The sequence below is a fragment of the Candoia aspera genome, chromosome 1, assembly GCF_035149785.1.
Source record: "Candoia aspera isolate rCanAsp1 chromosome 1, rCanAsp1.hap2, whole genome shotgun sequence".
NCBI lineage: Eukaryota > Metazoa > Chordata > Lepidosauria > Squamata > Boidae > Candoia > Candoia aspera.
The window spans coordinates 80,987,338-81,014,339 of NC_086153.1; the positions used below are offsets into that span (position 1 = coordinate 80,987,338).

A 27,002-nucleotide genomic window follows, 5' to 3' on the forward strand; every position below is an offset into this window, starting at 1 on the left:
TCAGTTTATTTCTATCTTTACATTATCCAAGCATCAAACTGATAATTGCTATTTACCCCTATTATAACATACATTCCAATTCAACCTGACAAGGATAGAAAATATACATTAAATTATATATACACATTAAAATTCAACCTGACAAGGACAGAAAAATAAAAACCACCTGAAAAAGGTTTAGAAAATGTTCAGTTAATTTTATAAATCATTTGAAGGTCCTTCAACAAATTAAACTACAGACAAGTTTACACACAGAGGTACTGTATGTCAGACTGGTTTGTCTAACCTTGATTTAACATGGTAAGTAAATCAAGTCACTGCAGTACATGAATTATGATTTATGGCTTATTGCAACTCTCTTTGGTTTAGGGGCCACACTTCATTTTCCTGTCTAGCTGGTTAGCAGCAAGAAGCACTCCAGAGAAAAGACAAGATTGCCATGAGGCCAAATTCTCTGACCTTTGGTTCAGCACTTTTTTGGGGGGTGGGGGTTGAAGTATACAGTTCAGATTGAGAATAGGTGGTGGCTTTTGACTTGCAGAGGTTCATTCATCCATTTCTCTACCTATTTTTGCATTTTTATGTTAACAATCAGACATTGATCATTAGTTATTTTGCCACTATATTTCAGTAGCATAATTTTTCAGGTGCTAAGGAGGTTCCAACCTTGAATTGGTATGTCAAAGGACATCAATGGATAGATAGTAACTTATTCAAAGATGGAAGGGGTATACTGAAGTACTGTACAGTAGATGTGCAAACATCCAAGATACCTTAGAATGTATTCCCTACTTACAAGAACCTCTAGTACTAGAAAATGAAGTTAGATCAGCACTCCAGTCATTACCAAGTCAGAAAACTACAGGAATTGATGGAATACCCACAGAAATATGGCAAGCAACAAAACAAGAATCAGTAAAGTTTCTAACCAAGCTATGCCAGCAAATCTGTAGAACAACACAGAGGCCAGCAGACTGAAAGAAGTCAATCTACATTGCAATACCAAAAAAAGAGAGAGCGAGAGAAACCTAACAAAGCATGCAAACTATCATACAATACCCTTAATTTCACATGCTAGCAAAATAATGCTTAGGACATCCAATGCAGATTAGAACCCTACATGGAAAAGGAGATGCCAGATGTTCAAGCTGGCTTTACAGAAAGCCAAGGAGCACGAGAAATTATTGCTGATGCACACTAGATAATTAAGAAAGCCAAAGAATACCAGAAAGAGGTCACTATGTGCTTCATTGATTATAGAAATGCCTTTGATTGTGTCAGTCATGTCAGGCTATGGAATGTGCTCAGAAAAATGAGAATCCCAGAACATTTCATTGTCCTCATGAGAAACTTATATACAGATCAGGAAGCCACAGTATGAACAGAACATGGTGAAACAGACTGGCTCCAGGTTGGCAAAGGAGTGCAAAAAAGCCTGAACATACCTGTCATTACAACCAGCCTTAGAATTGACAATGAAGATACTGAAGTGGTGGACAGCTTCTGCCTTTTAGGATCAATCATCAACAGCAAAGGACAAGCAGTCAAGAAATATACCACAAACTAGCACTCAGCAAAGCAGCCATGAAGGTCTTGGAAAAGGTATTCAAATGCTGTGATGCGTCTACCCCTACAAAGATCAGAATCATACAAGCCATGGTATTCCCTGTGACACTCTATGAAAACAAAAGTTGGACTCTGAAGAAGCAGGATAGGAAGAGTATTTTTGCATTTGAACATGGTGTTGAACACTCCTGAGAATACCGTGAACAGCCAAGAAAATAAAGTAATGGATCAACCCAGAGTTCTCACTCAAGGCACAAATGACCAGGCTCAAATTATCCTACTTTGGACACATTATGTTAAATCCTAGCTCTCTGGAGAATGTGGGAAAGGCGAAAGAAAAGAGAAGAGGATGGCCAACGGCAAGGTGGATGGATTCAGTTAAAGTGGTGATGAGTGAACCATTGGAAGACCAAAGACAGATCATAGAGAAAATGTATCCTTTTGCTCGCTAAGAATTGACAATGACCTGATAGCACGTAATCAATCAATCAATCAAAACAAACAAGAGCCACAAAGTAACAATTGTGGAGAAGCTTGCAGCCCATGAGTAACATGATGCAGATTCCTGGCTCAGTCTACTGCATGAACCTTATCACTGTAGTCTGTTCAACTATGTCTACCTAAGCACTGGTAGACCAAAACTGCACATGTACATCAGAGAATCTTGTGCTAAGAAGTATCAAGAAAGTTATAGCTTCTCTGCTATGCTAGCTATCAAAATTCATCAAGGGAGGGGAAGAAGCAAGCAGAGTATTCCCCCCCCCCAAAAAAAAAGAATTTGGAGGAGGACACAAAGATGATTTTTCAGAAGGATGTGTGTTTAAGCCTGTGGCACTGACAGTTCTTCAGTTCCAGTTCTGTACATCGTTAGTTAATCTAAGATACTTACCTGGACATCCCGGTATATACGGAAGTGGCCTGCAAACATTGAGATAGAAAGTTCTCTTTTTTGCATCTGTTGTTGTATCCAGGGCAATCCAAGGCTCATGATCTCTGCTCAAGTCACTCAGATCATATTCATTGCCATCAGAATCTGAAAACACAAGCAGGAACTGGAAATGCTTGATTAAATCAAATCCTCCTTATCCAAGTCAGACCCCCATTTCCAAGGTTAGTCATCCGAGCCTGACATTTGAAGGGCAAAGTAATAAAATAATATTAAAACACAACATGCATTATGAAGTCAGAAGATTCTACAGATAAATATTGGGTGCTTCACCATACATAGTTGCAGCTGCTTACTAGCTCAAAACTCCCATAATATACATCCCAGTATCTTTATATCACAATATTCAAGCACATATCAAAATATAAAGAAAAATTATTTTAGCCAAGAAATTTATAGAGCTATATGACAACAATAATGCTTTAAATTCTCTTTATCTAAAGCTCTGGGTAATCAGTTGTTTTAAATCAGCCCCCACACTGGTAAAAATAAAGGAACATATAATTTTGGACCTCCTACATTTTAAAACATCTTTTTAAAGAGAGTCAGTATTTTATACTTTCATTTAAAAATAATTTTGCAGTAACAAAAATCACTTAAATGTTTTTTCTTTCCCTTTTAACATTATAATTTATAAGGAAAAGAAAAAGAAAAACCACAACAGTACCTTAAACAAAGGGATGGGCAGAAGACAGACGTCTGGATGATTTGTAATATAATTAAAAAGGATTACTAAACGGGACAACAAAATGACTAGCACCCCAAAAATCAAAAATTATACTGCTAATATGAAAGAAACTTGGGTTTAAAAAGTAGTTAATGCTTTGTGTGAAATGGTAATGAAGTCAGTTTAGTTTTGGTACAGAAAACAAACATCTGGGCTCAGAACTGTTTAAATTCTGTATATTTAAAACCAGGTTCCACTTGGAGGATCTTGGGATTCTAGAAAATAACAAAGCAGGTCCCCATAACTCTGAAATTTGCTCAGCCTTGCCTTCATTCAGTCAATGAGAACCAACCTCTTATTTATGAAAATATTAGTGTTTATTATTATTAAGTACAGTCTCAACCTTTAGAGATGTGCATGAAAAAGATAATATGTTTTGTTTCTTGCACAGGACAAACTTATTGTGGGTCAGAGGTTTGGTCAGATTAGTTCCGAGCAGGTCACAGCTGAACTGAAACCTGGAACTTTTTGTTTTTTCTGGGTTTCAATGGAGACAAATTCCAGAAGGTTCTTGCAGGACAGGCAGGATAAGGCCAGTGTACCTCCTCCTATTCTTTCCTCCTCCGCCTGGCCTGTGTACCAGCCCATCCACCAATCGTCCAAGCACTTCCTTCCTTTTCTTTTTGCAGCCCCTGCTGTGCTAGAATTCAAGCACATGAACGAACTGGTCCAAGCCAACTTTCCTCTTCCTGACAACCTAAGCAATTCAGTCCTGCACTTGAATTTAAGCAGAGTTTAACTTATTCGGTCTTCTTGCCCTTCTGCCGTATCTGCCCTGCACCATCACTAACTTTCCTTTCACCCTGCTATCTCCTACCCTAGAATACCTGTTCCTGGCCATGCAGATATGATCGGAGCCATGCATGGAACAGTCTGTGCATGTAACATTTTGTACATCCTTATAAAACACCAGGATTTCAATAGAGAGAGGTCAAATTTAAGTTTACTTAAAGCACTCTTAACATGCTTTTCAGCCAAACTTTCTAAGAAAAACACAAATGTTGGTTTCAAAAACATATAGAGCTTGCAAGGCAGAGGAATGGATATAAACTTTGTGTACGCATTTTTAATTTCTCTCTCCTTGCCGTCCAATCCCATTCTTGTGGAATTAAAATCAGAGGTTGGAAGGGACCTTGGAGTTCTTCTAGTCCAATATTTTCAAATGCTCTCTTCAAAGAGGGAAGAAGCCTTAACTGTTGTAGAAACAATTCCTATTTGAATGTAGGAAAAAAACCCATATATAGAAACACTTAGTCCCCAAGATGGAAAATTGGCCTACCCTAGTTTACTTACCAGTGACTTGGCAATCAACTGGAGCAGGTGGGCAGGCTAAGGCTGTGTGGAACTTAAAGTAAGTATTATGAATATTTCGTGCAGAATTCATTTCTTCATGTACAAATTCGAGTTTTCCAGGATAGGACTGATTACAAGTAAAAGTGATGATGAAATTGTCACTGGGCCCTGAAGAATGAAAATAAAACTTCAGGACAAAGTATTCTCCAACTCTTTACAGGTAGTTTTTGTTAACTCCAGTAAATGGGCCTGGGAATTCTGTCACTAAGCGACGTGGTCATAAAGCATGACATCACATGACCGTGCCAACTTACGACGGCAGTTCCAGCAGTCCCAGTTGCCATCGTTAGGCAAACCCTGCACGGTTGTTAGGCACAACACATGATCACTGTTTGTGACCTCCTGCTAGCTTCCCCATTGACTTTGCTCGTCAGAAGCCATCAGTGAAGATTGCAAATGGTGATCATGTGAGAGATGCTGCAACACTGTAATTACAAACCAGTTGCCAAGCACCCGAATCACGATCACATGACCACAGGGGCACCGCAACAGCTGCAACTACAAGGACCGGCCGTAAGTCTCTTGTTCAGCACCATTATAACTTCAAATGGTTGCTGAATAGGTGGTCACTGAACGAGGACTACCTATATCTGTTGTTCCTTTAAATCTGCACACACTGGAACATCAGACAGAAAGAAGGGCAAAAAACACAAGAACAGTACAGTTAAATGAAGGGGGAAATATGGTAGTTTTCAGGGGTGGCAAGAGAAGGACTTTCATTCAAGTTCAGATTATGATTCAAGCCAATATATATGTTAAATGTTAAAAAATAAAACATTTATTTCCATGACTGGATCAGGATAAGTTCACTGACATACCTAACTATTACAGGTTTAAAAAAAGGGCAAGCATTAAAACATTATGGTGGTAAATTATACCCTGTAAGCAATGAACACTTTCTACAATCTCACTCACTGGGCCTTCTTATAACTTGAATTCCACATCTCCAAATCTTTAAGCTCCAATCTCTTATTTTTTTACAGGGGTGTGGAGAAGCATAAACCTTTTTGTCTGCGGATTCAGGAGGAGGGCAAGCATTAAAAAAATTCTAAGGCAATGGCCAACAAGCTGTACACTGTACATTAACCCTTTATTTTCCTTTGGATTAAAAAGAATAGTTGTTTCTCTAGATATGACCTCTAGTAGCCAGAGACTGCAGAAGCAAGCCTGATGGAATGAATGCTGTGTAATGACTAAATATTCTCTCTTGAAAAACTGTGGTAGTAACTAAATCAGAAGGCAAACATTTACAAAATAAGCCACAGTCACTGTACCTGTATAAGTAAGTGACAGATATCCTTCTGTAGACAACTGAAGAGTTTTGTTCAGTTTCACCAAGCGAATGTGTTTCAGGTCTTCTGTTTCACATCCACCAACTGAATCATCAACTTGAGTACCAGGAATAGGCCCACATTCCTTGGCTGGTCTACAGATACTTACCTAAGAGGTTGAACACAATCAATATATGTTAGATTTTCTGCTATTTGATCAACATGATATCAAGACCAAACTCCTCAATTACAGCCTTCTTTTTTACTCATGCATCTTTACAAGTTTTTTAGCTCAGCCAAAGTGATACAGAATATAAATGTGAGCTTTGAGTTTGGCCTGAAAAATTCTGATTCCACAACAACAGTTTTGGAAGTTGCCTTTTACATTAGCCCATCTAACTCAGTATCTTCTGTTCCGTTCAGTAGCAGATTTTGAGGATTTAAATCAGGTGTCTTTGACCTTTAACTACTAAATCCTGTATATAAATCATTTGCTCAGTTCCTGGGCTAGAGCTTTTCCCAAGATACATAGCTCACAATATATTTATTTGCTGTTTATTAGCATTACTATTATCAGGAATTCTTTTTATCAATACACAAGAGATGGTTCTGAGTGCTTTCTACACTTCCCTCAAGGAAGCACACTGATTTATTAACTCACTGCAGAAAAACCACAAGATATGAACTTGAAAAAAAAATTATTACCATGTAGCTCTTTTTAATTCCTCCAACTAGGTATGCTTCTTCTGAAGCTAATGGTTCCAGGTTATATAGAAATCCAGTGTTTGGGTCTTTTACAGAGCAGCTCTACAGGAAAAGACACACTTAAAACATTTGCAATCTTAGAAATAAAAAGTCAAGGAAATAATATCTTCCATATAGGTTATGGTTATCTAGAGGTAAGTTCTAAACTACTGTATTTATATGAAGAACTTTTATCATGTTTAAAGTCAGTGGATATCAAACAAAGCAAGGTTACCGATGTTTACAAAATTGTCCTCTATCTACAGTAGTGTTAGTCCCAAATCATGTTTTGCAAATTACATGCAAAGTTTTAGGGCTATGCCATTTATGTCTCACATCTTCCATGGAAATTTTTAAAAAATCAGAATTTCAAGTTTGCCCCCAATTAGATATTCAAGAGAATGATGTAAGCAGAACCTGACTTCAAAATAAAGGACGTTGTAAGAAGTTGAAAAAAAATGAATACAAACATCGGTATCCTACTTAGAGCCCTTTGTAAGTTTGCTTGCTTCAACTCTACTATCCCAGTCACCTCCCACAGGCCTTAAAATTAATTAATAATGAGTTTCTGGGTAAGAATGCAAATCTAGAATTAATGAGTCTTTGGAGAGAAGAAGGGAGAAGCAGCAGAAATGGGGATGTCATCTATAGCAGGCATGCAAACTTGCTCAGACTGAATTTCAAGTCCACAAGCAAAAGATGGGATATAAAGATTCACATTTATATATACACATAGCATGCAGATATAAATTGCAGATGGTATAAACCTTTTCTGCCCCTTACCTGAGCCTCGCCTTGTGTTGTGGTGACTGGACAGGCAGCTTCAGTTTCCCACAGAAAAGTCGCAATACAGTCTTCTATCTTTATAAATCTTGGGCTGCTGTTCTGGAAATATAAGAGGTCACAAAGTTAAGATAAGGAATATATTAAAAGAAACACATTATATATTTTGTCCTAATTTTGGAACAATACTTCGGGACAGTAACTTCAAGTTTGAAAATGCTTTCAAAAAGAGGTAAGTAAATCTGAAATGGGTTGTTGTTCCAGTCTGGGCAGAGTAAGTCATGGTTAGTTCTTGGACCACTAGAAAATAGCATGGCTATAGACTGAAGGAGAATGCACTCAACTGTCGTCTAAAACAGGTAACTTGTTCAACCACCATCACTTCTATTTAGGAAGGAAAGAGTCCAAAGGACCTTCTACTGAACATCTAGAATAGTCCATCCTGTAGTTATATCATTTTTATTTGTGATAGTAAAGCTAAATAAGTCCTAGTTAATTAACTGGATGCTCTATCCTATTTCCCCCCATTATTGTCATTTAGCATTCTCTATTAACTAAGTATATTTGGTCCATGTTAAGCTTCTTTGAAAGTTTCCCAGTTTTCTGTATTTCTGTAAATTCTAGGGCTTCTTCAACTTTGCTTTACTTCCACTCTTGAATGATACTTCAGCTAGAGGAAGACGAAATGAGCCACACAACTTTCAAAGCATACTTGGACTATTATGATATACAGATTATACATTCTATTCCAACTGAATAGGTATAAGATCCATTTACATTTCATACGACAAGAAGAATCAAAGAATTCATCCAGTTATTAATCTATAAGGTGTTTTCTACTCTTATATAGTGGTGGTCAAATTCCTTACACTATGAAATTACAGTGCAAGAATGACGCCCATTAGAAACTTACAAGAAGGCCCTTGGCACAAATAAGATGGATGAGGCTTGAGAAAGGCTCCGACTTGTTATCTGCCCTTATGCACAGAGAGCCACCAGTATAATTTAGAAGGATTCTACCATGTCCTTCAAAAATGGGACTTTGCCGAGCAACCCCAAGGTTACTATTGGAAATTTTAGAAGAGCCAGCCTGAAATGAGAGAAATCAAATCATTCTAAAGCAAAGGCATTTATAATAAGAAAAAATATTTTAAAACAAAACAATAAGAAATGCACACATTCTTTCTGTGAAGACTATAAAAAAAAAACCCAGGTCTTACCCATAGATTATATAAATACCCAGGAGTACAAAGAAAGGGAGGAGAACTCCAAAGTCAGTTTTGATTTCTGTCTCTCTATAGCATGGATATACTCACACTCTCGCCCCTCTTGAATGTCATTTCACAGACGGATGCTCTCCTGTCACAGCCTGAGATGGGGTTCAAAGGTCGGCAGACATTTATGTAGTATTTTTTGTGAACTTTCTCTCCAGCGCTGTCCATTGCAAACCAATTTTCTTTTACAATACCAAGTAACGTTAAACTAAAAATGGACCAAAAATTATTAAGCCTCCAAATATATGTCCATTAAAAAAAATACAGTTAGCTATAATATATTCAGAAATAAGGCAGGAGTAATTGCATTCATACATTTCCCTACTAAGATAAGCACAGAAATACCCTAAAAATTATATGTTGTTAATTTAAATCACACTATTGAGAAAATAAAGTTTAATACAACTTATCCACATCAGAAACAGTAGCAGTAGTGATGGTTGAACAATTAAAACTATAAATGGACAGTCTTTAGGAGTTATAGGGTAATAAGCAACTTTTCCATAACAACACACTAATTCTATGATTGTTAAGCATAATGACAGCACTGCTGATCTATGCAAGGTAGCATTAAGGATGAAATACAGTTAGTCCTCAACTTATGACCATTTGTTTCGCAACTGCTCAAAGTTATGATGGCACTGGAAAAGGTGACTTGTGACTGGTCCTAGCATTTATAACCATCGCCACATCCCCATAGTCACATGATCAAAATTCAGACGCTTTGTAACTGGCATGTATTTACAATGGTCGCATCATCCTGGGGTCATGTGATTGCCATTTACGACCTTCCCAGCCAGCTTCCAACAAGCAAAATCAATGGGGGAAGCCGGATTCACTTAACAACCACGGCAAAAAAGTTCATAAAAATTGGGTGCGGTCACATGATGCCTCACTTACCAACCGCATAGCTTAGCGACTGAAGTTCCAGTCCCAATTTTGGTCATAAGTCGAAGACTACCTGTATAAAGTTGTTATTTGGCTTGGAAACATTGCTAGCTGAGCATTCTTCCACATATTTAGAATTTACATTCAGAAGTGTTATTTTCTTGTTTACCTTGACAGATCATATTGCTCCATGGTTTGAGGATCCGTTACAACACATTCTGTGGGTATTTCTGGACAAGCATACTGAGTATACACCTTGAAGTTGTATGTGAAATTGTCTTCCTCCTAAGTTATCATGATCAAAAATACAGAAAGCAAAAAATCAAGATTGCAAAGAGAAACCATCAATATTTTGACAGTTCAAAATTAGAAGACAAGTTTCAGCTTACAGACACTGATTTTGCTTTTATAGATTCATGATTTCCATCAGAATGTTCAGTAGAATCTATATTGATACCTGCAGTTATAAGCAGCAGTCCCCAAATAAGAACTTTCAATATGTATATGCTTAACTATAGATTCCTCAACACAGGGCTCATGACAATTATGAACACACCGTTTTTTAATGTCCACTAAGCTCCTCCTCTCACACAACTGTAACTATTAAAGTTTAAAAAGTTAAAGTTTAAAAATTCTGCTAAAGTTTTGTAACTGTAACGTTGGAAAGGAAAGGAAAGGAAAGGAAATTGATTTCATGCTGCACAGTAAAGTGCCAGATTCTAGCATTATCACCACTTCCAAAAGTTTCTCAGAGCCCAAATGAGCCATATAGACTCCTTTGGAAAATCAAATAGGTAAGACAGTACTTTGCTCAGAAATGTAATCACCTGCCCAGAAAAAGAACAAAGTTAAGTTGGGATAGGAAGAAACATCCTGGATCAGGAGCGGTTACAGGGGTTGGCAGATAGCATTCTCATATGTTCCGTATGCCAATTTTATGAATGGGCTGGCACGGGGACTCCTGAGCAGGCTACTTTAAAGCAGAAATGTATGTGTACTTCATCCCAAAGGGTAAGAATTATATGAAAATATCCAAGAATTACTTAATATCAGAGCCAATCTCTTGATACCTTCTAGGCAACCTATAAAAGTAGATCTCCAAAGCATATAAGGCTGATGGAATTAGCATCCCCTCTCTGTACCACTCCAAAAAAAAAATTGGTGAGTTAATTGCCCATTATGTTAACCCTTCAAAAGCTGGGTTAAGGATGTAGTGCAAAGAACAGAATTAAAGGAAATTGCTCTTATACAGTTCCTACCTGATATTCAGGTACACTCTTGTTTGCATCACGATCACACAGGAACGTTATATGGGTAGACCGCTCTGTATGCTGTGCATTGTTGTAGGGTGTACCATTCTGATAGTTTAGCTGAATAATTCCATTGTAATAGGAGAGCTGTGAACTGGGCATCCCAAGATTCCAAGAATCTTGGCCACTAGAATTACACATTAATGCAATTTCATGTAAGTTTGCTTTAAATGTTCCAGAATAATGTCACATTCACAAAAATTAAGCTGCATTACAAAAGCACATGTTTCTTGACTAATAAGTTCAGTCTTATTAATCAACTTTCTCTAGTGTGGTTAATCCAACTGTGCCACTTTACTAAACCTTTTTCACCACTTCACAATCACTCTCCATGTTCACTCTCCATTTCGGAGGCCATGAATCTGGTGACCTATTCACACTGCCTTCTCTCATTACTACTCATTACTGTGGAGCTCCATTTATTATGTAATTTAAGGGACATATTTTAAGGTCACAAGTACTAGCACAATTTTAGTACCTGGAGTACCTACTGGTACCTACTGAATACCTGAACAGTACCTATTCAGAATAACTAACCGAATTCAATGGGATCAATTTGCTAACAGCTGTTATGGCCTGCAACCATACAATGTATTCTTTGTGCATTACTCCACTTTGTTCAATGAAGACATACTCATGCGAAAAAGTAAATGCAAGAGATTTGCAGTTCTAGACAACATTACATGAGATTTTTACTATAGCCACTCCTCATTTAGCAGCTACCCCTTTTAGCAACCATTCACAAATATGATGGTAATAAAAAAAAATCATTTTCTGACCAATGTGTGCATTTATGACAAAATTTCATGCACCTGACAACAAAAGCCAGTAAGGTGTTATGGCCAACACCTTATTATTTATCCCTTCCTACTAGGTCATCATGCTAGCCATACTCTGGGATATGGTCAGTGAATAGAAGCAATTTGGTTTACTGGGCTGCGGGTTCCCGACAAAGGCTTCTCCCTGTTGCCACTCAGGGTCAATTCATACTGTGAATGTTTTCTTACAAGGACACTTCAAGAAGTTCTTATGTACGGGAGACACTTCACAGGTTTGGTAGTGGATGCAGCTTACATGTGTATGGGGAGGGGGTATCTCTTACCACCAGAAAGGTCTGGTCATTCTCAGGCAGCAGCAGAGCCAGCCAGAAGGTTCTACTCAACTAAGGTCACAGAGCTGAGCTTATTAACTTTCGGTTAGCCATTGTTAGGGAAGGGATGGGCTGCACTGCAGAGAAAAGTATGTCTTCCCCCCCGCCCCAGTATATCCCCCAGTGATGGGATGGATGCTCTCCCTCTGCTGCAGAAAAAGTATCTTCAAGGTAAGTCCAGTGAACCATTTTCTGGCATAACGCATATGTACGTTGGAGTGTAGTGGTTAGGAGTTCCAGTACAGCTTTCCCACAGCAGAGCCAGAGTGCTCTTAATTGAACATACCAGAGTTCTCCCTGGAGGTGAAATCCTAATTTCAAGAGGAGCCTAATCCTTACTGAATTCTGCCCCTTTATGTTGTAGTCTTGGCTAAGCATGCTTCAGCCAAGGCACAAAAGTTAATTTATAGTGCTATAGTGACATAAAGAACTATAAGGCAGCCTTAGAGATGATCCCAGGGGAGCATTAGCCTCAAGACCAGCCAAAGTGGTTGCACTTCTAGGGTAGTCAGCCACAATCCCCAATGAGGCAGGCTTACTTTGAGTCCCACAGGCTAGTTTAATACAGACCGTGATTCACTGGCAGATCATTGTTATGGAAGCTTTGGGGTTGTCAAAAGGAAACTAGAAAACTGCTCGACTCCGAATTCCTCTGGTTTGGTCAGGCAGATCTTAATGGCTCATCTGACTTCCTGTCTGGGCCAAACCTTCCCTAGGTTGGTCGTGGGGTTGGGGTAAAAGGGAGGATCACTTCCTGGCCCTGATGAAAGACTGACTTCGCTTTAGTCATGAAGGCCAAGTCTAGGTGTAGAGTAACAGGTATCTGGTTGGACCACACCAAATTCCTTTATGGCAGAGAGCACACTTATTTTTCAAACATGCCTGAAGATGTTATGGCTATAAGGAGTGGCACTCTAGGGAAGATTTGTACAAAGCTTTGAATATGATTAGAATGAGGGCCGGAATTAGGGAATGTCCCATGATAGATACCCACATTATAAATTTTATGATATGAAGATGGACTGAAAGAGGCTTAAGCCCCCCAGTACTAGAACTGAAGAAAGTGCCAACATCTGTCCATGGAGGTTGCAGTCCCTTCTTTAGGCCCATCTGTAGACAGGTCAAGACTTTGGGAGTGGAAGCCAGTGCTGAAGAGGTTCCCTTCCTTTTGGCTCATCTGCCTAAGGCTCACCTAAATCAACACCATTTGGTCTAATTCACTGGGGCTGGGACTATTCACAACTCTAGGTCTTTATGGCTGAGCCAGTCCACCACCTTCTGCCATGAAAGAAGGTACATTTTCCTTGATCCCACATAGGAGCCTTCTGCTGCCTCTCTTTCTCATGATGTAGACTTTGGCCATCACAGTGTCTATTGGAAGACATATTAACCTCTTAGGGGAACCTAGAACTTGATCAGAGCTAGATATGCTGCATGTAGTTCCAGACATTTTATGCTGCCTTGGGTTCCTCCTTCATCCAGATTCCCTGAGTTCCTCAGCCAACTGCTTTTCATCATCTAAAGTCCTTGTCTATGGTGAGCTGGATCCTGTGCAAGGGCCACATCCCTACCTTTGGTAAGGGCTTCTGAGAACTAAAAGTTAAGATAAATCCTCAGCACTGTTCAGGTTATTTGGATTACTAGGCTATTAGATATTGGAAGGAGTGGAGTTATCTTAATGGGATCGTGCCCACAGTACTGAATCTATGCAAGCATTTATTCAGCCTTGAGATCAGTGAAAGTCATAAGGATGACTATCTGAAGGACTAACATGACTTATTTTATTGTAAACCGCCCAGAGTCCCTCCTTGGGAGGGAGATGGGTGGTGATAAAATTTGATAAATAAAAATTAAAAAATAATGACTAGCTGCTAAATGATCTCCTTTGGCAAGGAAATTAGGCCTCTTTCACTTTCCAGGGCAGCACCCCAAGTGCTTCAGGGTACATGCTGGCTGAAGAACACTCTTGTCTCTGTTTATTAGAAACCCTAAGTCATCAAAGTTCTGCAGCATGACCCAGACAGCCTTCTCTGTTTGACTGATGGGGTATTATTCCCCAGGTGTATTCCCCAGGATCTGAGGGGGGCAATGACTGTCACCATCACTTTTATGAATACTCTGGGACCTGACAATAGGACAAATAGGAGGGCTTTGAATTAGTAGTGGGCACCCTGGTAATTGAACCTGATGAATTTCCTGTGGAAAAGGTAGATTGAAACCTCCTTTAAGTCCAGCAAGGCCAGGGAATCTTTGGTTGAAGAGGCCCTGAAAAAAGGGCAGTAGGCAGAACTTGCAGGCATGAGTGTGAGTGGAGCTGAGAAAGAGAGATCTTTTCCCATAGGAACCAATGTCCAAATCCTTTCAACCTCTGCCTCTGGATCAAGTGGGAGGAAGATACCAATTTCAGAATGCCCTGGTTCTGTTACAGGAATAAGGCATAAGCACAATACTTACTTTTTCTTTACTTGACATGCTGCAGACTCTGATCCACAATACTTATTTGACAAAGAGCCACAAATACTAATGTAGAAGGTATAGTCACTTGTGATTATTGTGAAAGACTCATTCATTAGCGGAGATAAGTCGAAGGAAACTCCTAAGTAGAAATAAAAAAATCTTCTTTAGTAGAAATGTTTGAATGTGCTTGAGACAGCTTTTAGAAGAGGAAAGATGTGCCTTATGTAATAACCATTTCTAAGTATTCCAATATGCATACATCCTACGCTTCTGCCTTCAAAAGAACATAAAAACAGTGCTACTGACACAAAACGTTAAACGCAGACAGGAAATCCGAATTCCCCATCACAGATTCTGTTTAGCTACATACCAGCTTGAAGATCTGAAACTCTGCAGTTGTCTCCTTTTGTTTTAGACAGGACACAGGCAGCAGCAGTGTGCCATTCAAACTCAAACAAGCACCCACTGTATCCATAGTTAATCAGAACAGGAGCACTTTCCAGATCACCTATCAGCAAAACAAAAAAATATTGAACTGAACGGTCACTCATCTTGAAGAACCTGGTAATAGAACTTCCCAGATTATCTGATCAGGTATGCGGATCAGTTATTTCAACAGTTTCTATTTTCTTCAATCTGAGAATATTTTCCCACACCAATAAAAGATAAACAGAAGCAAATATTTATTCAAACCATTCTCAAGCACAAAATGGGTTATTTCAAGCATTTGGGGGTCACTTTGAGCTCAGATCACTTTTGGAATAATTGAAAATCTTTGTTCCACAGTCAAAACAGCTGTTTCACACTCAAACCAGGGTGGTTTTAGCTCAAAATGGTTCAGATCAAAACACTGTGCACAAATCTACTTTTGACCTCTTCACATATGTAGCTTGGGATCATTTTCCTCAATAAATAAATAAACAAGTATAATGTTTTTGACTCATTTGTTAATTGGGTTCTCTATATCTAGTTTTGGGACTTGTGTGCAGAACAGATCATATTTTAGGTCATATTTAGGCTGAAATATTGAACATTCAAAAGGGTTCACAAACTCTTAAGCACCACTATATATGCTGTGCCCAAGCTCTGTAGATGAAGAGTTGAATGCTGTAATAATGAATCCTCGCTATTCTGTACACAAACGTCATTAAAAATATACTTCACTTTGTAGAGGCACATTAAAGACATTAAAAAGTCAAAGCTAGTAAAGAAGAACACAATTACTGCAGGGTATTTTGATAGAAAATACAATCAGAATGACTCCAAGGATTGCTTTTTGCTTAATTTTATATCAAATCTGCTGCATCAATCATCAAGAGTCAAATGGATTGTGTTGGGATATAGTAAATCAAGCAATTGACACTAGTTTTTAATTCATTATCAGATTTAATTGTCAAGGCACTGGTAATTGTCTATGAAATCTTAACTCAATGGGTTAGGACCAAGTTATCTGCAGGATGATCTTCCCACAAAGCAACCTATTTGGCCACTATGGGTAGAAGTCCTGTTTTGTGTTCATTACCAAGGAAAATTGGGATAACAATAACAATAAGAATAATGTACTATTTCTTTTTCGGAACACTCAGCTGTGAGAATCACATTCAAGACAGGTTCACATGAGCCTTCAATTTTTAATTGGACAGTCAGTAATTTTCTATTCTACAGAACATTTACTAGGTTTTAAATATAAATTAAATTTCCTGGTTGTACTTTATTTTATTGCTGTGAATTGACTTAGCAGCTGAAATATAACATATTGTGGGGGGAGATGGGCGGTGATAAAAATTTGATAAATAAAATAAAAATAAAAATAATTATTAGTAATTCTGTGAAGCAAGACTAAAAGTCTCCAATAGATCAGTTCAAGGTTTGAGGTCCCGTTAGGAACTACCATGCCACTTCCATTAGAGGTAAACAAGTCTTTCCAAGACAGTATCGAATTTCTTTGCACGTGCAAAAATAAAAGAAGCTACTCTATGGCAGCAAATGCAGTTTGAAAATGGTTTAATTATTATTATAAATGAAAGAAAGAAAGAAAGAAAAAAGGAAGAAGTTCTGGCAGATTTCATTGACTCACTGCCATTGCTTTCAAAAGTTTACTATTCTATATAAAGGTCAGCTATTTGAGGTTTAATAATAAAATCACATCACTCACCTGGCTTACATATAAGGATTATATTTGTTTCAATTTTTTTATTGGGTGCACATTCATCTCCATCTGAATAGTGAAGCTCGATATTCTCTCCAACCTTTTTGGGAGGAGACATGAAAGTCCCAAGATTTTTTGTACTATTGTTTTTATCTAAAAAAGCAGTAAAATATAAAAACTATGAATGCTTGTTTTCATAACTCTCAAACTGGAGAGTTAGTGCAAGTTGAATGCAGGATTGTATACAAAATAAAATCTTCAATACAGGTGTCAGATGGGAGAGATGATTTTATATTGAAAGAATAATTTTTAAAAATCTGTTATATTAAACCACTGAAGATTGTTCTACTTATGCTGTGGATTCACCAAAAGACAAAAGGCATTCTAAGGCACACATACCCCTGTAAATCAAGAGCTATATGATAACCAAAAATGTACCACATTTTTAGATTGCATCTGGCATACTAGTTGAAGTGCCAATCATAACTGGAACTGGATGCAGTCAATCATGTTCTCTTCACCTCATCTCTGAATACCTGCAATATGTTCTCCTTGAGTTTGTCTTTTAAGACTTCAGATAGTCCTCATTTAGCAACTGCCTCGGACAGCAACTGTTTGCATTTATGACAGTGACGAAAAAGTAATTTTACAACTAACGCCCGCATTTATGACCTTTGCAGCATTGCTCTCTCAGTCACGTTTGCCATTACAGTCAGTAACTACGCATTGTCCTGTGCCTGACCTGTTTTTTTTTTTCTTTTCCCCCCCTCGCAGAGCAGGGGGAGAATAAGGAATCTCTTCCTGAGCTGCTTTTCTCCCCAGTGTGTTCCTAAAAAGTGCTAACCACAAGTTAACAAGCTCAACTCTGTGATCTTAACTAGTCAGCTGCAACTGCTGCCTCTAACTGACAAGACTTTAATCAGTTTCATGCCTTTGACTTTTTTTTGCCTCATAAATGACTAAGGGCTTGGAGCCACAACCACCCAAGGCAAGCATCTGACACCATTGTGTGCCTGCTTACTCTCTTGTAATCCCTTCCTCTCCAATGAATGTAAATACAAACATCAATTATCTTCTTGCTAATTATCCAAGCACCGGGGTGAGCATTCCAAAGGGCAGGTGGGTGGGGGCAAAGAGCTGTAAGATTTGCCCTTCTACCTGGGTTCCTTGTAAGTTGAGTTCTGGAAACCTGCCCCACCATTTGGGCTCACCCAGCTGTTTGGGTTGTATCCTTCTGATGCTGTAAAGCAAAGGAAAACTGAAGCAAAATCATAAGCACAGTTGCAGTCAAGTGATTTTTCACTTAGTGACCATTTCACTTAATGACCAAATTGCTGATCCCAATTGCAGTTTCTAAAAGAGGACTACCTGTATTTAAAACCTAAGTACTAAGTGATTAAATAGCAGGACAACATTTCTCCATTCATTGCAAAATGCTAGTTATCCCCTATAAAGTTCTCCATGGCTTAGTCACCAATTACCAAAGAGTGCTTGCTCCAGGTAGAGTCTACCCGTTCTATGTGTCTCAGTTGGCAAGATAAGCTGCATGCTCCCACCACTCATGAAACTCAAGAGTGAAACCAGGAAATATGCCTCTTCTGTTGCTGCCCCAATCCTAGGGAATGGTCTGCCCTCTATGAATTACCTGTCTCTATTGACATTTAGAAAGGAAATTAAAACTATTCTCTTCTGCCTGGCTTTTGGATTTTATCCTATTAGCAGCTGCTCTTACTGGGTTTATTTATTCTTCTATTGCAATTATGTATTTGACAATTTCATTTATGTAACTGTATGCTTCCCAGAGCCATGTGATTGGGGCAGCATAGAAATAATGTAAAATAAGTGTAATAAGTGAAAATGCAAGTGCTCCAAAACAACAACAAAGGGAGAAGGAAGATGATAAAGATTAAGATTCATGATATAACCTCCTCAACCAAATGCTCTTCAGGGAACTTGATATACTAAAAGTAGCAGGAACAGAAAGATGTCTTATACTTCACATCCACAGACCTATACTTTTAAATTTTCTCTCTTACCTTGTCTACTGTTAGAACATGAATAGCTACCATTTTTCTAATCAGCCTTGGAAGTTAAGGATTTATCAAATCTTCTAGAATGTTAAGCAAGAGTTCCCTAAGTGCAAGGTATATCGTAATTTTAATGCAGATACTAATTCCACATGAGAATTTTGGACATGAGCATTAAAAGAAAAATGCAAAACACAGGAGTTGGGAGTGCAAATTCTAGAGCAGATACTTTGTCCCACAGACTTAAAATAAATGACTGTTGTTGCTCTATGAAAAGAGAAGCACCTTAGCTTATACTGAGAGAGAGACTGGGTTCAGACACCTACTCACCAACAGAGCAAACTGATGCATCTTTTGCACAGTACATCGCTTCTCCTTTCTGAAGTACCTTGTGACAGACATTTATAAAGAAACGTTTCTTTTTTGCTTCTACGGGGTTGATATCTACAGCTTCCCAATTCTCCTCTGATTCTGGAATTAAGATAACACATTTTAGACCAAAAGAATATTTAGATGCCATATATATCCATCATGCTATTCCCTTTTGGGGTAAGCAGATTATGAATATTGCAGAAAGGGAATAAATAATAGTAAAACAAAGAAATTAAAGGCAAGAGATAAGAAAATATAGTAGAGGTAGTCTTTGACTTATGACCACAATAGGGACTGGAACTTGCATCACTAAGCAAGGCAGTCATTAAGTGAGTCACACCCAATTTTACAACCTTTTTGCCATGGTAAGTTAAGTGAATCACATGGTCGTTAAGTGAATCCAGCTTCTCCCTTTGACTACGCTTGTTGGAAGCCAGCTGGGAAGGTTGCAAATGGTGATCATGGGACTCCAGGATGCTGTAACTGTAGTACATACATGCCGGTTGCCAAGCGCCTGGATTTTGATCATGTGAATGCAGGGACACTGCGATGGTTGTAAGTGTGAGGACCTGTCGCAAATCACTTTTTCCAATGCCATCGTAACTTTGAACGCTCGCTAAATGAATGGTCGTAAGTCAAGGACTACCTGTACAACAATGCAATTCATGATACCTCTCCATACTTTTCTCTCCTAGCTTCCACCATATCTATATATCACCTTCTTGCTTTCTAATGTCATATTATCTAAAATTCCACAAATAATTCCACACCCAAAATTACCACAATTAAGCTCAGTTGTGGCAAGATTTTTTAAAAACTCAAGAACAAGGCTCAAAACAAAATGCAAAGAGAGAGAGAGAGAATGACTATCTAATGCATAAATGTGGTCAAGTCAAAATGATAATGATGAACCACAGCCTAGAGCTAATTAGCACTACTGCCTAGGGGCTATTAGAGAGCCACCACAAAAGTGTCACTTGGCATATAATATAAAATCGTAACAACATAAACAATTTAATGAAAACCATACAATCTATGATAAAGGGGATGAAGGTCTTCCACAGGAACGTCAAATTAAGAGCCTACTTCCTAATCTGCAGTGTTTCTAGGCATAACACTTTCTCCTCTCCAGTACTTGTTGTGATCTGCAGGATTACAGAAAAATTCCAAGGCAGCATGCACTGGAACAATGGAAGAGGAGAACTGTCTCATGTCCAATGGATCTGGTTGGTTATCACCTGACACAGATGCTGGATTAAATATGCACTAATGTTTTCTTTAGATGTTAAGCTACCACCATAGATTACACCACTGCGACATAAATTTGATGGAGTATCACCATCTGCATTGCGCCCCCGCAACCATAAAAATTCACTGAGTACATTGAACAATGTGCATTGTGCATTATGTTCAAAAGGCTAAAACAAAGAGCTTTTCTACTGGTGCCTCCAACCATAAATCCTTTTGTCCTGGTAGATCATCAGTATTTTACTATACACCCAATATATTTGGCAGCAGTATATTATGTTTAGCATAGCATTTCAGACAACCAGTTAAATATCAACTAGAGCTTTTAAAATAATTAAAGGGATAATAGATTTTTAAAAGATTCATACCAGAATGACGAATCAGTCGTGTCAAATCATAATTCTTCTTTTTATCTGCAACCATGCAAGGCAAACCTTCTTCTTCTCCAACACAAGCGTATTTTGTTTGCCAGGTGAAGAAATATGAACAGTCTGTCTCACCATTAAATTCTGGATGTCCTTTGCCATTATCATCTTTAACAAATTCATAAAAATACAGGAAGAGTGCAGATTAAAAAGGGTAAGATATAATAGGAAACATAAAAAGATACCAGATTAAAGTACTGATATTGTCCATTAAAATATTCACAATGAGGCTTATGTCAGATGATTAAACACAAGAATAACAGTTCAACAGCCACAAACAATTCAAGAGGAACTAATTTTTTTTTTAACAGCAATTAAAAACCTGAAGACAAATATAATTTAACTAGGCACCCACTTCCATGGCAGAACTGCCACAAGCCAATCTGTATCATCAGATGTTGGAGTAAAAAGGCTTTAATATTGCAAATATTTGAGCTCACACACTGCACTTACCTATAATTTGTTTAGAGCATTTGTTTACTGAATAAGCCACAACTGACAATCTAAAAGCAAATACATTATATTATGGCTTAGTGCAACAACATGCTAACCTAACCACTGATTCACAGGTTTACGTAAGTATAAATAATATTTCACAAGCAACAGCCTGAAAAATATTATTTTTCTACTAAGAGTGCCTTTATAGTACTAAGCCAAAAGCCAAATATAGCATGTCACTATACTCTTGAACAATTTAAATTCTGAAAGTTTTTTACTTTTGGCAATTGCCATTAAAGGTTAAACTGAGGGCTCTAGAAATGTTACAAAGATAAGGTCAATTCTTGTGTAACCCCAGTCTCTGAACTCAGTGGTATTCAATCCCTAAACACAAGTTTTGGTGCATACCTATAGCCTACATTCAGTTTTAGGACCTGCAGTAATTCCATCATATGCATTATCAGCACTGTCACACGCTATAAAATAATGCTTCAGTCTTTTCTAGTGAAGCCTGTAGGAAAAAGCTGCTCTTAAAATGAAAGCAATATCTAGTCTTCTACATAACAACCTGACTTTAAACTTAAAAAAAAAAGGAGCAGCAGGTTTTCCAGCAAAAACATATTGTTCCAATTAATCCACTGACAACCAGATTGGTACATTACCTGCAGTGTGATTGCATTCAAAGTTTATGACTGTCATTCTCTGGAAACCTGAGCTACAAACATCTCCTCCTGGGTATGTCAGAATAAGGTCTCCATCAGCGTACCTGATTTCAAAAAACAATGATAAGGTTCTACTTAATTATTTTTGCTAGGTGTAATGCAAAGATTTTCAGTTGGGCTGTACTCAATGGAAGCTAAATATTCACAATCCATTTTAACTCAAATTAAGAATGTCACTAAATATTTTGCATATGTTTTCACTAGTTGTCACAGTGGTAATATATGAATGCTTTCAATCAAGCAAATGGAGTCTTCTTACTTACTACAGGTAGACCCACTTAACGACCCATGTGGTCCTGGGGCTACGATGGCAGTTGGGACTGGAATTTCTATCACTAAGCAATGCAGTTGTAAAGCTCAATGTCACGTGACTGCATTGCTTAGCAACGGCAATCTCAGCAGTCCCAGTTGTCGCCGTAACCCAAGAATCATGCAGATTGTTAAGCGGGAAGAGATGGGAGTCCCAGGCAAGGAGTGCGGGGGTGCGCAGGTGCCACAGGCAAGTGTTATGGAGCATAGTGGGTACAGAGGTGCTGCAGGCAGGCACTATGGAGGGCTTGTGGGAGCCACGGGCATGTGCTACAGAGCGCAGATGGGCGGGTGGTGCTGCAGGCATGCGCTATGGAGTGCAGGCTGGTGCGGGATGCTACAGAGTACGAGATCCCTGGATCTCGTACTCTGTAGCGGGGTTCCTCAGGAGAAAAAGTGGCAGGAGCAACTTATGACTTTCCCTGCCAGCTTCCCCACTGACTCTGCTTGTGGGAAGCCAGCAGGGAGGACTGCAAATGGCAGTCTTGTGACCACGGGATGCTGTAACCGTCAGTAAGTGAGAGCTGGTTGCCAAGCGCCCAATTGCGATCACATGACCATGGGGGTACTTTGATGGCCAGAACTTCAAGGACCGGTTATAAGTACCACTCATTCAGCACCATCACAATTTTGAACAGTCGCTGAATGAGTAGTCGTAACTCAAGGACTATCTACAGCTTTTTACGTTGTGAGAAAATAACTTCTTTCAAAAATAAGGACTATTTTCCTCTGATATCAAACCAAATACTTTTGGGCAAAGAACACAGATTGTGTTTCCAAAAGATACATATGAGCATTTATGGGCTGATTACTAACCTGAGAGTTTGATTGGTAAACCTTCCTGCCACTTTCTGCTGATTTTTTTGAGATTTGACTTGGCATGAAGATGCATCCTTATCCGTACAAGCACTGCCAGTTACTTTCCCACATACACTCAGATAATAGTCATACTCTTTATCTTTTGCAAGATATGGTGGCACATCACCTAAAGAAAATAATATGATTGAAATACACATCTGAAATAAATATCCAGGTGATCATCGAATGGAAATATGCATTTACAACACCAAAGACTTATATGATTGCTTTGCAGCACTATTATAATCTGCCTGTGTGTCACAAAAAGAACTGAGAAGTGATGCTCTTTTTAGCCATTCTCTAAACTTCCCAAATGATTCAGGTGCAGGATTTTGCAAGACACATGTTTTAATTTCATGAAAACTGCACCTCAAATATCTATAATTTTCTCTGCTGTTTCATCCTCAGATTTAAAATGAGAGTCTCTTAACAAATTCTCTAGTTTTTTCTCCACTTTTAACACCCCCCAGTTCTGGAGGGAGTAAATTGAATGCAGGCATCGCATCCAGCATTATGGATGTGCATATACAAAGCTGATAAACCAGTGAAAATGTGTGTGACCTAGCTTTGTCTTCAAAACAAAACAAAACAAAACAAAAGGAAAGAGAAGGAGAGAATGTATCACTAATTTTTCTCTTTATAGTGTTTTTGTTTATGTTCTATTTTTCATTTTGCCTTTTGTATCTTTATTCTTTAGTATTTTTAAGCTTATGCAATCATCATCCTTATCCAACACAACCAGAAAGGAAACCCTGTTCTTCTGATTGCTATAGCAGAAGCTATATAATGCTACTTCCGCTGTGTCTGATCAGACTTCTTCATTACACTGATCTCTAACCTTCTAGCTCACTAGACTCTAGAGCTCTTATTGTAAAGGCTTGATTAATTAACAAGCGCTGTACTTTCAATCTGCTGATTTACTTGCTGCTTTTATTTGTTTTAATGCTTTAATAAATACTGTATTGTTTGGCAAAAAGCAAGTTAACTTTTCCCATGCATAAAGATACATTCAAAACAGCTAATTTCAAAATTGTACAATCCCATCTGTGGTGACTTCATTTATGTATCTATCCATCTGATTCATTTTCAGGACCAAAAGATTGCTTACTTAGCATTCTCTACCATACATCTACATCAGAGTTTGAAATTTGTCTTTCTCTCCTATAGCTGGTTTTACTTCTATAAAATACCTTCTTGCACACACTCTTAAGAGAAAGAGGATATTTACCTGGGGATTGCATAAGAGGTGTCAGATCCACATAAATACCATGTTGTTCACTGCTCAGAGTACAATTATGACTCTCCAGGTAGTCCCTGGGGCAAGCAGACTCAGTAACCCATTCAATCTCATAGCGGCAATTGCTTTGAGCAGTGAGCGTAGGATTTGTATCCTATATTAAAAAAGTAACCAGTCAGATCAGAGAACCTTGATTTATGTAGCCCCAAGACACAGGCTCACAAGTCCATAAGAGTCTCCAGAATTAGGAAAAAGTAACACACACTCGCATTTTAATACCTCTTAGAAGTGCCATAAATGTTGTCAAAACCCTATATTTGATAACATTTATCAAAACTCTGTCAAAGAAATGCCATTACATTATTGGATCCTATCAAGGTGGTCTTTTCTTGCATCATAAAGTAGAACAACTGGCTGTATCACTTCATTCTCTTCACTCCACTCCAGCCTACAAGCTCTATATACGGTTTTTCTATTTACCAATTAGCAAAACAGTGATGTCATGCAGGCTTCTCCCTTCCCTATCCAAATGGTCATGTGTATTTAATAATAGCTGATGGCTGGCAGAGAAGACAAAGATGTGCCTCAGCAAGGCTTGGGTGCAACTTTCTGATACATAATCAAATTTGGATCCTGAAATTCTCAAAAGGTACAGCATTTATGAACTATTTATTACAGAATAGTTTAGTTTCAAATGATTGCTTGTCAGATACTGCTTTGTATTTTTAGCTATCAGATTTTGGATTTTCAATAGCCTAAACTGGGGGGCAGGGGTGGAAGAGGAAACTGGCTCATGTTGTGCATTAGCCCTCCTACAGACCATTTTTGCTGTCTCCAATACCCCATAGGACCATATTACCAAAATCTAGCAGCAAAAAAAGCAATTTTCAGCAGTAAAATTTGGTGTTTTTCCCACCCTACAAATAATACCCTAAAAAGAGATTATTGGGAGTATTGATTTTGAATGTGCAGAAATTGTAGTAATTTAATTTGTTATTATAGTATTTTTGTTGTCAGGAAGGGAAAATAAACTTTTATGGGATATTCTGCCTCAAAAATAACTTGTGCAGCCTTGATATTATGAACTCTGATTGGGCAATGAGGAGGTACTGTGAGAAAGGATGACCATGATATTTACTTCTCAGACAGTAGGATGTCTTGACTTGGCCATGTAAAATTGAAATACACTGGTATGTCTATTTAGAGTTAATGCTATGATCCACTGGTTTTCCCAGTCAAGTAACAGGACTCAACATCCACCATAGGAAACTGTAATTACCTCTCTTCGCCTTCCCTCTGGACACACAAAAGTCATTGTAACTGCTGGATCATGGTTACCACAAAAGTCTGGTCTCTCTTTTTCATTGCTAATTTTTTTTTCATATCTCAGCTGAAACCTGAAAAAAATAACACAATATAGGCATGAAAAAGTAGCAATTAGGAGATTCACACAGAGCAACATTCCCAATGTGAAACCCGCCAAGTATTGTAGCAATTAAACAAGAGAGCTAGGAATTCTAAGGAACTGGAATCCAAACTAATCTGCAGGATACCAAACTGGGGGAGGGAATGATAGCACGAATAGAATCTAAAACAATGTCATAATAATTTCAGATTGTTGTTACTTTAGGAGGTGACTCAAATCATTTGATATTGTTTTCCCAGATTAATATTACACTAATTCTATCACTATCAGCACATATTTTTTCTTCTAACAACTGGGAAACAACATCTAGATAATCATTCAGCACACCATAGGGCAATACATAGTCACAAAAAATAAAATAACGAGTAAGGTATTTCCAGGGGGCTGGTGGGCACTTCAGAAAAGATTTGGAGGGCATACAAGGAAATACTATTGGTTGAAATTTGTTGCATAAGCACGAGTTTATATTAAAGAGGTGGGGGTGGGGAGAACAGTGAATTCCAGCAAAATAATATAAAATAAAATATAAAACTAGGAACAAAAATAAGAATACTTATGAAAGCAACATTAGGGTTCTCTGATAGAAAATAAACGTATTTGGGATTCTAGGCCATTCTCTAATAAGAAGTTCTTTTTATTGTGCTCCCCAAACATACAAAAATAGACTAGATTAATTTTAAAACTGTTGTAAATTAAACAAAGGATATATAATACAAGCCTCAAGTACAAAATTCCTAGGAGCAGCAGAAACTTTACATTAACATTTGTATTTTATAGTTACATTCTTCCAACCTTATTCAGCATGAACAGCACTGACATGCTGGTGACTTTCAAGGATCACCCACAGACTTCAGCCATACCTGTCTTTATCAAGCTGTTTCAGTAATTCTTTAGTACGGCCCAGATCGAATGCATGACCATCCTTCAGCAGACAAGCTGCACTGTGCTCTGGACAGCTGCTAGTTTCACCTGATGACCTTCCTGTTGAAGCAATGACCGGTAACAACCTAGATATTACATACGTATAAAAGAACTATGCTCCTAGGATAAGGTTTCCAAAATTTTGCTTAAATCAAGTCAAACAAAGCCTTTTAGCCAGATCTTCCAAAACAATAAAAAATAGAAAGGACAGACTATTTAGCCAAGTTATAAACCTTGATTGCCATACTACATCAGAAGTATGGCAGTCAAGGTTTAATTTTACATGTAATAGATACTAAAATGGAAGAGTGGGCAAGAACCTTTTTGAAGTTTATATGACAGAAGGGTATCAGACTTACAGGGATACCTTGATCAGGAGTTCCAGAAATAAGGCAATTATA

General features: G+C 38.1%; 1 protein-coding gene across 1 annotated transcript in view; it reads right to left on the reverse strand.

Annotated features, from left to right (window-relative positions):
- The window catches only part of IGF2R (insulin like growth factor 2 receptor), a 97,524-nt gene that overhangs the window by 47,605 nt on the left and 22,917 nt on the right, over positions 1 to 27,002 (reverse strand). The window contains exons 6-24 of the mRNA XM_063307857.1: positions 26,541 to 26,661; positions 25,534 to 25,651; positions 24,246 to 24,408; positions 22,976 to 23,144; positions 21,791 to 21,894; positions 20,634 to 20,798; positions 18,976 to 19,116; positions 16,625 to 16,771; positions 14,840 to 14,977; positions 14,467 to 14,608; positions 10,812 to 10,989; positions 9,722 to 9,837; positions 8,707 to 8,872; positions 8,304 to 8,480; positions 7,391 to 7,492; positions 6,569 to 6,670; positions 5,867 to 6,032; positions 4,533 to 4,700; positions 2,456 to 2,599 (exon numbers count right to left, since the gene is read on the reverse strand). Coding sequence (XP_063163927.1) covers positions 2,456 to 2,599; positions 4,533 to 4,700; positions 5,867 to 6,032; positions 6,569 to 6,670; positions 7,391 to 7,492; positions 8,304 to 8,480; positions 8,707 to 8,872; positions 9,722 to 9,837; positions 10,812 to 10,989; positions 14,467 to 14,608; positions 14,840 to 14,977; positions 16,625 to 16,771; positions 18,976 to 19,116; positions 20,634 to 20,798; positions 21,791 to 21,894; positions 22,976 to 23,144; positions 24,246 to 24,408; positions 25,534 to 25,651; positions 26,541 to 26,661 — 2,727 coding nt within the window. The remainder of the gene's footprint in view (positions 1 to 2,455; positions 2,600 to 4,532; positions 4,701 to 5,866; positions 6,033 to 6,568; positions 6,671 to 7,390; positions 7,493 to 8,303; positions 8,481 to 8,706; positions 8,873 to 9,721; positions 9,838 to 10,811; positions 10,990 to 14,466; positions 14,609 to 14,839; positions 14,978 to 16,624; positions 16,772 to 18,975; positions 19,117 to 20,633; positions 20,799 to 21,790; positions 21,895 to 22,975; positions 23,145 to 24,245; positions 24,409 to 25,533; positions 25,652 to 26,540; positions 26,662 to 27,002) is intronic.